This window comes from Nicotiana attenuata, chromosome 7 (assembly GCF_001879085.1).
Source record: "Nicotiana attenuata strain UT chromosome 7, NIATTr2, whole genome shotgun sequence".
Lineage (NCBI taxonomy): Eukaryota > Viridiplantae > Streptophyta > Magnoliopsida > Solanales > Solanaceae > Nicotiana > Nicotiana attenuata.
This window is the reverse complement of record NC_031995.1, coordinates 8,402,941-8,416,065: the sequence shown is the minus strand read 5'-3', so window position 1 is coordinate 8,416,065 and position 13,125 is coordinate 8,402,941. Positions and strand designations below refer to the sequence as shown.

Here is a 13,125-nt window from a genome sequence, read left to right as displayed (position 1 = left end):
ATATATATATATATATATATATATATATATATATATATATATATATATATATATATATATATATATATATGATTTAATTGGTTTCACCAACGTTCGTAGTTCCTATTTATTTCTCTGATCATATAGAGGATACATTTAATTCACTAGAGTTAACATGTCAATATATGTTTGGTGAGAATTAACCAAATGAACGGACCTCTGACTAGGGTTGTGTCTTTGGATCGGATATTCGAAATTCGAACCGATCCGCTCAATTTCGGATTTTGGATTTTGGATTTCGGATTTTGGATATTTGGATCGGATTCGAATTTTGTTTATTAAATTTCCGAATTTTCGATTGGATTCGAATTTGTATAGTTTTAACCCGATCCGATCCGATCCGAATTTATTAGGGCAAAGTATAAATACTAATTTTAGTTTTAGGGTTAGGTTAGTGATGAACTCTAGATTCATCTCTGAGCTATGGTGATGAAGGCTAGAAAGAGGAAGAAACAGATGGGAGTAAAATGAGTTGTTATGCTCTGTTTCCACTAACTCAACTAACAAATGGAAGAGTACTGTACATTTATACTAATCCAACTACTTAACTTCCTAACTATTTCTGACTACCACTTATCACACCACTAACTTATTTTATATAATTAGCTGTACACAGCTGTCAGTAATGCTTGATTCAACACCCCTCCTCAAGCTAATGGTTGAAAGATATCTTTCAACTTTAGCTTGGACATTAGGTAGTCATGCTGCACTCGACCAAGAGTCTTTGTTAGAAGATCAGCCTGCTGTTCCTTAGTGGGCACATGATGTGTTTTGATCGGACCTTGCACTAACTTCTCGCGAACAAAATGACAGTCAATGTCAATGTGTTTGGTTCTCTCGTGAAATATAGGGTTGGCTGCTATTTGACTAGCAGCTTTGCTATCACAATTAAGAGTTATGGGTAGCTCAACATCCACCCCTAACTCTTCGAATAACCATGTAAGCCATGTGAGTTCAGCCACTGCTGAGGCCATGCTCCTGAACTCTGCTTCTGCAGAACTCCTTGCTACAGTTTCTTGCTTCTTTGACTTCCACGAAATCAATGCATCCCCAAACTTCACCAAGTAACCTGTAACTGATCTCTTGGTCTGTAGACATCCTCCCCAGTCTGAGTCAGAAAAGCCTTCTAGTTTACCTGAGTCTCCAGATGGCATTAGAAGACTAAGCCCAAGAGAACCTTTGATATATCTCACTACTCGCAATGCAGCTTCTATGTGTGACTGCTTTGGTTTGTGCATGTATTGACTTAGAACTTGCACCACATATGCAATATCCATTCTGGTCATAGTAAGATACAGTAATCTGCCTATTAGCCTTTTGATATTTTCCAGCATCTGCTAACAACTTGTCTTCTACTTCAAGAGAGGACTGATTATGAATGAACTTGTCATATTCTTCAGATGTGAGTTTTACATTTGCTTCCAAAGGTGTACCAGCAGGTTTTGCACCACTAAGACCCATTTCTGCAATGAGTTCCAAGGCATACTTTCTTTGACTCATCACAATGCCTTTAAATGACCTAGCAAATTCTATTCCAAGGAAGAATTTAAGTTCACCTAAGTCTTTCATTTTGAACTTCAGCTTTAGGTCATTTTTGGTTTGAAGAATCAATCTTTGACTGCTCCCAGTTACAAGTAAATCATCCACATAGACAAGCACCACTATTAGCTCAGACTCCACTTTTCTGGTGAACAATGAATAGTCAAAGTGACTTTGAGTGAATCCGAGCTGTAGTAAGGCATCTGTTAGCTTCTTATTCCATTGTCTAGGAGCTTGTTTAAGCCCATAGAGACTTATGGAGTTTGCAGACACTGTGCTTCCCCCCTGGCTAGCAAACCCTGGAGGAACCTCCATGTAAACATCTTAAAGTAGGTCACCTTGAAGGAAAGCATTGTGCACATCCTTTTGAAAGATGGCCCAATGCTTGGCTGCAGCAATAGCAAGAACTGACCGGACAGTAACCATTTTGGCTACAGGAGAAAAAGTCTCAGTGTAGTCCAACCCCTCCCGCTGGCTATATCCTTTGGCTACAAGCCTAGCCTTGTACCTTTCCACTGTACCTGAGGAGGTATATTTCACCTTGAACACCCACTTACATCCAATGGGAACCTTCCCAGGAGGCAGATCAACCACTGTCCAGGTGTGATTATCCTCCAATGCTGATATCTCACACTTTATTGCCTCAACCCACTTGGCATCTTTGACAGCCTCAGTGTAAGACTTAGGCTCCACAATGGCTGAATAGGCAGCTAAGGCAGCCCCAAAAGAAGGTGACACATTGGCATAACTGACACAATCTGATAATGGATAACAACAATGGGCACTTCCTTTACTAGGAACAATATAGTCCTTCATCCATATGGGTGGCCTGCTGACCCTAATGGACTTTCTTGTGGCATCATGTAACTCAGCATCAGGAGGAACAGAAAGATCATGGACTGTGGAATCATCAGCAGCAACATGATAGGCAGGAAGAGCAGCAACAGGGGAAAGAGGTATAGAAGGACCAGCTGAATGGGGAGAAATAGGAGAAGAAGGAAAAGAAGACACAGGTTGGAACTGAATATCTGCAGGGCTACTTGATGGAATAGCTGAAGTATCTAAAACAGGAAATAAGGAAGAGGTAGAAGAATTCAAGTGCTGAAAAGGAAAGATATCCTCCATAAACACCACATCCCTGCTGATATGAAACTCCTTTGTGTGAAGAACAAACATTTTATATCCTTTTTGTGTAGCAGAATAACCAAGGAAAACTGCAGGATATGCTCTAGGAGCAAATTTGTCAGGTCTTCTAACTGTAGAGACATAGCCTAAGCATCCAAAGATTCTCATATGTTGTAAAGAGGGTGAATGCCCAACCAGAATCTCAAAAGGTGTTTTGTTGTGAAGAACAGTTGAAGGGAGTCTGTTGATGATATATACAGCAGTACTCACACATTCTCCCCAGAACCTTAATGGTACTGAAGTTTGAAATCTGAGTGCTCGAGCAACCTCTAGAATATACCTATGTCTCCTTTCAACAACTCCATTTTGCTGAGGAGTATAAATGCATGAACTTTGGTGTATAATCCCCTGAGATTGTAGTAATTCTGACATATAAGAATTGAAGAATTCACGCCCATTGTCAGATCTGAAAAACTTAACAGATGTTGAGTGTACATTTTTAATCATAGCAAAGAAAGACCTCAGAGCAACAACAACTTCAGCTTTAGTAGGTAGAAGGAAAATCCATGTATACCTAGAGCAGTCATCCACCAAGGTCAGAAAATACCTTTTTCCATCATAGGTAGGGACTCTATAAGGACCCCAAACATCAGCATGAATTGTATGAAAGCATGATTTTGAGGATGTAGAACTAAGAGAGAAAGGTAGTCTTGTTTGTTTAGCTAAGGGACATATTGTACAATGTTTGTCTTTACTACTACATTCAACAGACTGAAAATCATAGGAGCCTTTTAGTTTCTACAAAGTATCTAGGGGTGCATGACCCAATCTCTTATGCCACACAGCTATACTCACTACTTTATTTGGAACCTTTACTGTATTTACAGAGTTTATTTGCCTTGGACCATTCAAGATGTCTGCTACTGAACCTTGACCTTGACTTTGTAGTGCCACTGACTTCTTTGGAGTAGAGTTGAATACATACAGTCCATCTTCCTCTTTACCAATCCCCCTCACCTGTCCATTGAAGAGCTCCTGGAAAATGAAGAAATCAGGGAAGAACATAACAACCCATCTCATTTCCTTTGTGAGCTTGGACACAGATAGAAGGTTGTATTTGAAGTCAGGAATATACATCACATTAGACACTATTAGGTCCTTAAGGAAAGCAACAGACCCTATGTGACTAACATGAGTAACACTACCAGTAGGTAAGTGAACTTTTCCACCTTTGCTATCAACTGATTTAGCATTAATCAACAAGCTAGAATCATTCACCATATGACTTGAAGCCCCTGAGTCTACAATCCATTTTGTCAGAATTTTAGTAATATCACCACAAAATGGCATACCTGCTGCCATAGCAGAGCCACTGCACTCAGGTTGCTTTCCTAGAAGTTGAAGAATCTGGTTGTACTGGTCTTGAGTGAATTGAGGAATTCCAGTTTGAAGACTCTGACTTGTTTGCTGCATCTGCTGCACCTGTGAGACTCCTGCAAAGTTAGCTGTAGATCCTACTTGTGCAGGGCTAGTGAAGTTATCAGACACATAGTTGCCAGCATTGGCCTGAGCATAGTTAACTGTATTACCAAATCCACCCTTCCGTTTAGACTTAAAGTCTTGTGGATACCCATTCAATTTGTAACAAGTCTCCCTAGTGTGGCCTTTGAAGTTGCAGTAGTCACAGTGTAGGTTGTTTCTCTTGGATCTATAGCCAGAATTTAGGTGATTTCCTCCTCCAGATTGACCATAACTAGCACTTGCATTTCCTTTGCTACTAAACAAGACTGTCATCTCATTTCCCACATAGCTGTGATTTTGTCCATGGTTTCCTTTTGCATTCAGCTGAATTGAAGCTCCAGTTGGTGTTCCCTTGTTGCTGAATAAGGCTGTACCTTCATTAACTTCAGAAACTTGAGAGGACTGGGACAGTGCTCTTCTGCTTTCTTCAGAGATAATCATTGAGTAAGCCTTGTTTATGGAATGTCTAGGAGACATATTCAAGATCTGATTGCTTGATTGAGAGTATGTTTCATTTAGACCCATAAGAAACTGTAACAACCTTTGGTACTCAAAGTGCTCAACATATTTCTTCGATTCTTCACAACCACACCCAGGGCAGGGCATAAGAGCATCAAACTCTGCCCATAGTTCCTTCAATTTTGAAAAATAAGCAGACACAGAAGACAGTCCTTGGGCCAGAGTTGCAATTTGTTTGTGCAGATATAACACTCTAGAACCATTGACCTTGTCAAATGTTTCTTTGAGATCCATTCACACTTTGTGTGCACTTGAAGCATAGACCATGCCACTTAGCAATTCAGCACTCACAGAGTTCATAATCCATGATAGAACTATAGCATTATATATTTCCCAAAGTTCATGAAGAATAGGAGGGAATTTTTCTTTCGAATATCTTCCATCTACAAACCCTAGCTTACTTTTGCCTAACAGACTAACACGCATAGTACTACTCCACAAAGTGTAATTCTCAGGTCCTGTGAGCTTGACAGAGATGAGAGAACTACCTGGAGTGTCACTTGGTTGCAGAAACAGCGGATGATGCTGATCGATCACCGGTACAATCACTGGTGCTGCCGCTACCTCTTTTTGAGTTGATCCATTATCTTCTCCAGTAATCGCCATTGCCAACAGAAATCTAGATTGCACAAATGTCAATTGCTCAAAATCGATCTAACCCTAAGTTTGGGAATCGAAGCAATTGCTCATGCTCAAATGAGTAACTAGCAGAAACAATTAAGGAAGATGAATCTGGAGTTAGACTCGAGTGATATAGATCATTAACTCAAGCTCTGATACCATGATGAACTCTAGATTCATCTCTGAGCTATGGCGATGAAGGCTAGAAAGAGGAAGAAACAGATGGGAGTAAAATGAGCTGTTATGCTCTGTTTCCACTAACTCAACTAACAAATGAAAGAGTACTGTACATTTATACTAATCCAACTACTTAACTTCCTAACTATTTTTGACTACCACTTATCACACCACTAATTTATTACATATAATTAGCTGTACACAGCTGTCGGTAATGCTTGATTCAACAGTTAGGTCTTATTTCATTTTCTCGTTCTCTTCTCTCATTCTCTCAGAGACTGCTGCTCATTTCTAGAGACGACTGCTCGTCACTTCCTCTGTCTCTTCTCTATGTTCCGACTTCCTATTATCGACGACGACCGGACTCCTTGACGACGGTAAGACTGACTCCTTCTCTCTCTCCCCCCCCCCCCCCTTTTCTTAGAGCTTAAAGTAAGTGTTTGTTCTCTTTTATTTCATGGATAATATCATGAAATTGATGAAATAAATTAGGGAACGGACTGCTACTAAGCCTTATTTGGGTGCATGTATCGGTATTCGGGGCGTTTGGCTTTAGGAACTGCTAAGAAATTAGTTTTGATTTGTTCTGTAGCAAAGCTTGAAGACTTCATTACTATGTTCTGCCCAGTTCTGCTTATGTGCTGTTGACATGATACACATTTACTAATCCTCTCGTTTTTGACAAGTGCAGTGTTGCTGAACTTGAAAGCGTGCCAGGATTGAGTGGGATGGCCGTAGAAGTTGGAACTTGGAACTCTTTTGTGTAATCTATCAGAGCCTGTTTGGAAAGTCAACCTTGAAAATGGATTTGTGTGTAGTTACACAGTTTGGCACGGAATTGGGTGTAATTGGAGGAGTGTAATTACACTCTCCAATTCTGAAAGGGAGGTGAATTGGTGGTAATTACACTGTGTAATTACAAGGTTGCTTTTTCAGTTTCTTTCCTTTTCGTTTTTATTTCAATTTATTTTCTTTATAACTTTTTATTTATATTATTTTAATTATTTTAATTCTATTTTTACTTTTTAATTTCTTTTGAAATTTTAAAGTATACCTTTTTGTACATTATTTATCTTTTATTTATCTATATTTACTTCTTGTGATTCCATGTAATTGCTTATATTTTATTTTTTGAAACGACACCTCCTAATATTAGAAATAATGAGTCATTAACAAACTTGGCATATAATGAGTGATGCAATTAAAGTGGAATTTCGTTGTTGAATGTGATTATAAACTTATCATGTTTCTTAATCTTAAGTTGCAGTGGAACTTACTATTATTATGTTAGAATTTGACATATGTTAAACTATTTTTTTTTGAATTTTGAAACTGTGTTATATTCATGGTTCCAATTTACTTGTTTATTTAGTTAGAATTGATAATTTAGTTTTGTCAAATATTTGAATAATGTCATTGTAGACAATAAATTTGCGTCGAGAAAATAAAATCAAGACCGAAAAATATCGCAACAATCATAGTATTTTATTTCGAATATTTGAGTGTTACAATCTCTATGAATCCTCTGATTCTCCTTTCCAATAGTAAATAAATTCAAGGGCCTTTGAGCTTGATCTTGAATCTATGTTTGTTGTTACGAACGATGATCTTGTTCTTGAGCTTGAGCTTGATTGCTTGAACTTGAACTTGATTTCTTCTTCGTTCTTGAACTTGAACTTGATTTCTTCTTCGTTCTTGAACTTGAACTTGAAGCTTGAAACTTGTGGAGGAATTTGCAGTGTTTGATCCACGAGCTCTTTCTTGCTTCTTGTTATAACTTCTGGTGTCTTTTCTGAGTTATGAAAACCCCTATTTATAGTTGTGGAAGGGAAGAGTCATGATAAGAACAAACTCTTTCCGACCAATCAAATTGAAGGGTGACATGGCCGCATTTGATTGGCCAGAACATGTCACTTGCACACGTGGCACGATTTCATTGGCCTTTCAGTGTGACTGGGCATGCCTTGTCATTTTGACACGTGGCATGATCCTATTGGCTCTTCCGCTCGACTTGGCGCGCCACGTCATTTGACACGTGGCACCAAACTGGGCCTCTAGGAAGATGTCATCTTGGGCTTAGTGAAGTGGGCTCATCACTTTATCCCAGTTAAATGGGCTAGCCCAATGGATTAAGGTATTTATTTANTATATTGGACTTATATAATTAATTCATTTATATATTAGCCCATATATTTATTTGGACCAATACATCTTGAATTTAAAATATAGTCCAAATTATTTTACATATTCAAAATTCTAATAAAATTTATATGCCTACAGTTATGACATTATATTTACAAAATATTAATTTATTTGATCAAACATGAATTCCATTATGTCCTTACAAAACGTATATTTTTATTTGTAGGTATCTAAACTAAATATTATTAATTTAATATATATAAATATATAATTTTTATAATATTAGTTATAAATATATGGTTACTAAATTAATGTATATTCACGAAAAGTGTACATCTTAAATACCAAATATAATATTGTTTATATTTATAAAAATTTATAGGCATATATTTATTATATTAACTTTTAAGTTTTGATAATTACTTAATTTAAAATTTAATCTAATTGTGTAATAACACTTGTGCAACCAAACAGTAAATTTGTAATTACATTATGACAAACAAACATGTCGTCGTAATTACACAACTGTGTAACTACTACCCTAGTAATTACATTAATTTCAATTACATGGTGGCTTTCCAAACAGACTCTTAATGAATTCTTGTTGAAGATTTCAGTTTATTAGACATGATGTTCATGGAGATGTTTGCAGTTGATTCCCCAATTTAAAAAGAATGATAGGGTTCAAATAACTCCTTTACGATGTGCTTCATGTCTTACCATAATTTGGATTGGAATGACTTAGTAAGTTGTTAAAATTGCAAACAGCTGATAATGATCTTGGGTAGAGTTGCAATTCTTTTATCACTCATGTTTATTACCAGGAAGTGAACCAAGGGTGTTTGCCTAACCACCAAATCTGTTTGTCTAACCACAAATGGAAAACGCAAAAAGGAATAAAAGAAAAAGTCCTTAATCATACGTACAATTCGATCCGAAAATCCAAAATATTAACTGATTCGAACTTTAAAATCCGATATTAATTCGAATCGGATTCGGATTGCATTTTATAGAATCCAAAATCCGAAATGTACTAACAGCTTGTTTGGATGGTTGTTCCCCGTTGTATCGTATTGTGTTGTTATCCCAAAACAATGTTTGTTTTGATTGTTTCATTAAAATTGGTTGTACCGTATTATTAAATCCATTGTTCCGGAACAATGAAAAGTTCCCTTTTTTGAAACAACTGATTTGGTGTGGTGGGATTGTTTCCTATAATTCTTTCCAATTATGCCCTAACTTATTACTCCACAATTCTATTTTACCCTTTACCTTTTTTTCTATTTTAACTCCAAATCTCCAACCTATAACCTATTTTTTTCCCAGAACTTCTGCCGCCAACGTTAAAGGTGTTTTAACGCCTTGTGTTTTATATTTTCTCCTAATTTGCTTTTAACTCGATTCTAATTAGCTATGCTCCTTTGTTTTGCCTTCTTTTGTCTCGCTCATCTGTTCTGCTTTCTTAAGGTGTTTTACCTTCTTCTGTTTTGTTTCCTAAAATTATTTGTATGCATAATTTTTGACAAATTTAATATTTAAACAATTGAGGGTATTTTAGTAAACTTATCAGTTACAGTACAATACGATATAGTCAAACCAAACAGTAAAATATTATTTAACAATAACAAACAATACAATCTATCCAAACATTGTATTCATAAAACGATACGATACAATACATTATAAAACGATGGGGAACAATGATCCAAACAGAGTGTAAATCCGATCCGATCCATGCACAACCCTACCTCTGACTATCGTGAACTTTCTTATGTGAGAGACTTGCACTATAAAAATAGAGAACTAGAACCGACAAGCGTTGTGGTGGAGTGGTAAGTACTCCCTTATTCTTAACCAAAGGTCTCGGATTCGAGCCCTCGGGTATGAAATCATCTTTGTTAGGGAGCGTTTTACGAGTTTTTGGCCAATATTGTCCCTTATCTTTGAGGGTAGGTCTATTTTGGTCCCTCAAATATAAGCCCGAGCATATTTAGTCCCTTAAGTATGCTAAAGTGGAGCACCTTTAGTCTCACTGACACAATGTGTTCAAAAACTAACGGTGATACCCAACTCTGATTCATGAAGCAAATCTTTTGCTCTGAAGCAAAACGTTTCCTCTCCTTTTATTGGATAACGCAAATTATCATTTCAATTTCTCATTTTTAGATAATGTTTTCTAAAATTTTGACCTTGAAAATATCCCTTTCTGTGCCAGTTTTCAATGAGAAAATGACACTGTATAGCGCTGTAAAAATAATAGTCGAAATATATATATATATATATACACAAAAATTANGCTCTTCCGATCTAACGGCTATACAATGTCATTTTCTCATTGAAAACTGGCACAGAAGGGGATATTTTCAATGTCAAAATTTTAGAAGACATTATCTAAAAATGGGGAATTAAAGTGAGAGGAAACGTTTTGCTTCAGAGTAGAAGATTTGCTTCATGAATTAGAGTTGGGTAACACCGTTAGTTTTTGAACACATTGTGTCAGTGAGACTAAAGGTACTCCACTTTAGCATACTTAAGAGACTAAATATGCTCAGGGTTATATTTGAGGGACCAAATAAACCTACCCTCAAAGATAAGGGACAATATTAGTAAAAAGCTCAGCGTTTTACCCCCAATGTGGGACTTTTTTGTGCGAATCCGAATTTAATCGGGTCCCAACGTGAATATGGAACCATGTGAGGTAAACCAATAATAATAATAATAATAATAATAATAATAATAATAATAGAGAACTTATCTCATTACCCATGGGATCTAATGCTTGGTATAGTAGTAATCAATAGTACATCCTAAGCAAATACAATGTGCAAGGAGGAAATGAAAAATAAATAAATCTATATATATATATAAAGGAGGGCAATGAAAGAGTGATGTGGCACCTCTTATATGCAAGGAACCCTATTTATCTTTTTTCTCAATTTTTTGCTTTTTATCCTCATTTTTCATCATAAAAAACAACAAAAATTTAAAGCTGCCCGATTATCTCTTTCCTTATTAATGCTATTTGTTATTACTTCCCTGAAATCTCTCTATTTTCCTTGTATTGCTTCCGTTTTCTTCTTTTTGGAATGAATTAAATATACAATAGTAAGAAAATATTTTCTCACCATGGTCTCGTCGACCTCCTGGGTATATGTATCGATGGTGTGCTCATCACCGCATGTAGTGTCCTCAAAGATGGGCTGAGACGAAGACTGCATAAGAAAGTTACAATTAATTAATGGCAGCGATTTAAGGAAAAGAAAATAAATTGAAATATTAAAGTCATACAAACATACCGCATGAACTGCCGGGGACGATGGATAACTCAACCTGCGCCCGCCATCCACGTCCCGGGCAGGCCGACCCTCAGCTGCGGTAGATGTGCATGCGAAGTACTGATCTACATCCCCGTCGAATGTACCCATGATCGACAATGCTCCTGACCGGGTGACCTGCGATGCTGGCAAAGATAGCTGAAGGCTATATGAAGGCATGCTGCTGGAAGGCTCATCTGCATGAGGGATATAACCCTGCTGGTCATCTCCAAAGCCCCCAACTCCGAACTCCTCGTCATGTGCATCGGCAGGTGGGTCGACAGGTACCTCAACGCCCCCTTGCTGGCCACCTCCTCGGCGTCCCCTGCGACCCCGTGGGGCAGCCCTGCCTGGTGGGGGTCCCCTCGCTGGTGCCCTACCCCTGGCTCGTGGGACTGGCCTACCCCTCTGGTAGGCCCCTGGAGCCACATACTGAGGCTCATGGTCTAACCTCTCGGCATCTCTCGCCTGCAACAGTGTCAGACGAGCCATCTGGGCCATCTCCCGACCATACTCAACCACTTCAGGGATGTCCGAACGGTGCTGCATCTCCTGTCCCGACTGGTAGATGCGATGAAGCCCAATAGCCTGTGAAACATTTCAAATAGTAATTAAATAACTCTATATCACAATTATAAGATATTAATAAGTCACAAAAACATACCAGTGCCTCATGCCTCCCGGCGTACGGTCTGTAGCACTCGCCAAGTACACGGGGTTCCCGATCATCAATCGGGTATGGCGGCGGTACCACCCATCATACAGCTGAATAGAGGCCTCCTGGAAAACTGTAGGTGGTAGCGGGATGCGCTCAGCTTGGTCCTCCCAATAATCTATCTGCTGCTGTAGCCACCCAACATACTGTCGGTCCATGTTCGAACGGTCATCCCGCTGATAGTGAGTCGGCTCCCATCCAGGCTCCCTCGGTATAGCCTGAGGACGGCCAAACTGTCGAAGCACACGCTCCGTGGCATGATACTCAACAAAATCCCAGAAGATCAACGGGATGGAGGTGCTCCAAATCAACCGGCCGACTGAGCAACAAGTGGGTAGGTGACCAAGCAACTCGATGTTGTATGGCGTCCAGATGAACTACCAATAGTAACATAAAAATGAGTATGCAAAACACAACTCAATTTAAAACAACCAAGTATAGGTACATATTTACCTGTCCGTCCACCAACATATCTAACACATCTCTAAGAAGGGGGAGATTATGGTGAGCATCCGTCCCTCGGTAGTTCCCATGCCGGAGAATCCACCTGATAGCTAGAGGGAGAAACGGATAATCCTGACCGGGCGGAAGTACTGGTAGAGGTGGCTGCAACGGCATGATCCGCTGCCAGGCCCAAACCTAAGATAAAATGTTGATGTAAATTTATGAGTCATTTCACGATATAGAATTTGGGGTAACAAACAATGTATTCGGAAATTTTTGCACCTGAAGGAGGGGCAGAAAACCACATATATCAACCGCTGGACCTACGCTCGCGCGGCACATGCTCCTATAGAGATACGCCAGAACAGTAGCACCCCAGCTGTACTGGGGTAGCTCATCCAGCTGCTCAAGACAATGAAGAAAGCGCATACTCACTTTGTTCCCCGAGGTGTCCGGAAACAAGACACACCCGAAAAGCAGGAGCAACGCCAACCGAGTGTACCGCTGAATCCAAAGATGCTCTGTCTCGTGGGTAATATCTGGGTGCAATACCGCCATCTGATCTCTAATGAATGATAAAGCCACGCGACTGCCACCCCGGTCACCCTGCGGTCTCGAACCAGTCAACTGCCCCATCATGTCCGCCAACTGTGCACGTGTCATCCCTCTCCAGTGGTGGGGCAGTGCGAAGGCGCGCCCCTCTACGCGCAGTCCATATAAAACCTGGACATCCTGCAGCGTGATAGTAGCCTCTCCAGTGGGCAAGTGAAATGTATGCGTCTCCGGTCGCCACCGCTCTACCAAGGACGTGATGAGCGACCAATCAAGCTGCATCCGTCCAAGCTGAAAAATGGTATATAATCCCGAAGTCTGGAGGATCTCTACTACGCGCGGATGGAAACGATGCTCCGCAATAAACTCCCACAAATCATCAGGCCTCCTGGGGCGGAGAGGCTGCATCGCTAGCTG

At 39.3% G+C, this 13,125-nt stretch overlaps 1 protein-coding gene across 1 annotated transcript; it reads right to left on the bottom strand.

Annotated features, from left to right (window-relative positions):
• On the bottom strand, window positions 1,903-4,977 carry LOC109229825. The gene is made up of 2 exons (XM_019395375.1): window positions 3,602-4,977; window positions 1,903-3,277 (listed from the first exon to the last, which is right to left on the bottom strand). Exons 1-2 carry the CDS (start codon window positions 4,975-4,977, stop codon window positions 1,903-1,905), a joined length of 2,751 nt encoding a protein of 916 aa, XP_019250920.1.

What these genes read in the sequence shown, in the direction of transcription:
- LOC109229825 (XM_019395375.1), bottom strand. Translation starts at nt 4,977, where the DNA reads ATGGATCTCAAAGAAACATTTGACAAGGTCAATGGTTCTAGAGTGTTA. An exon ending in GACATCTTGAATGGTCCAAG is followed by an intron (nt 3,278 to 3,601) that starts GCAAATAAACTC and finishes TGACTGCTCTAG; the next exon opens with GTATACATGGATTTTCCTTC.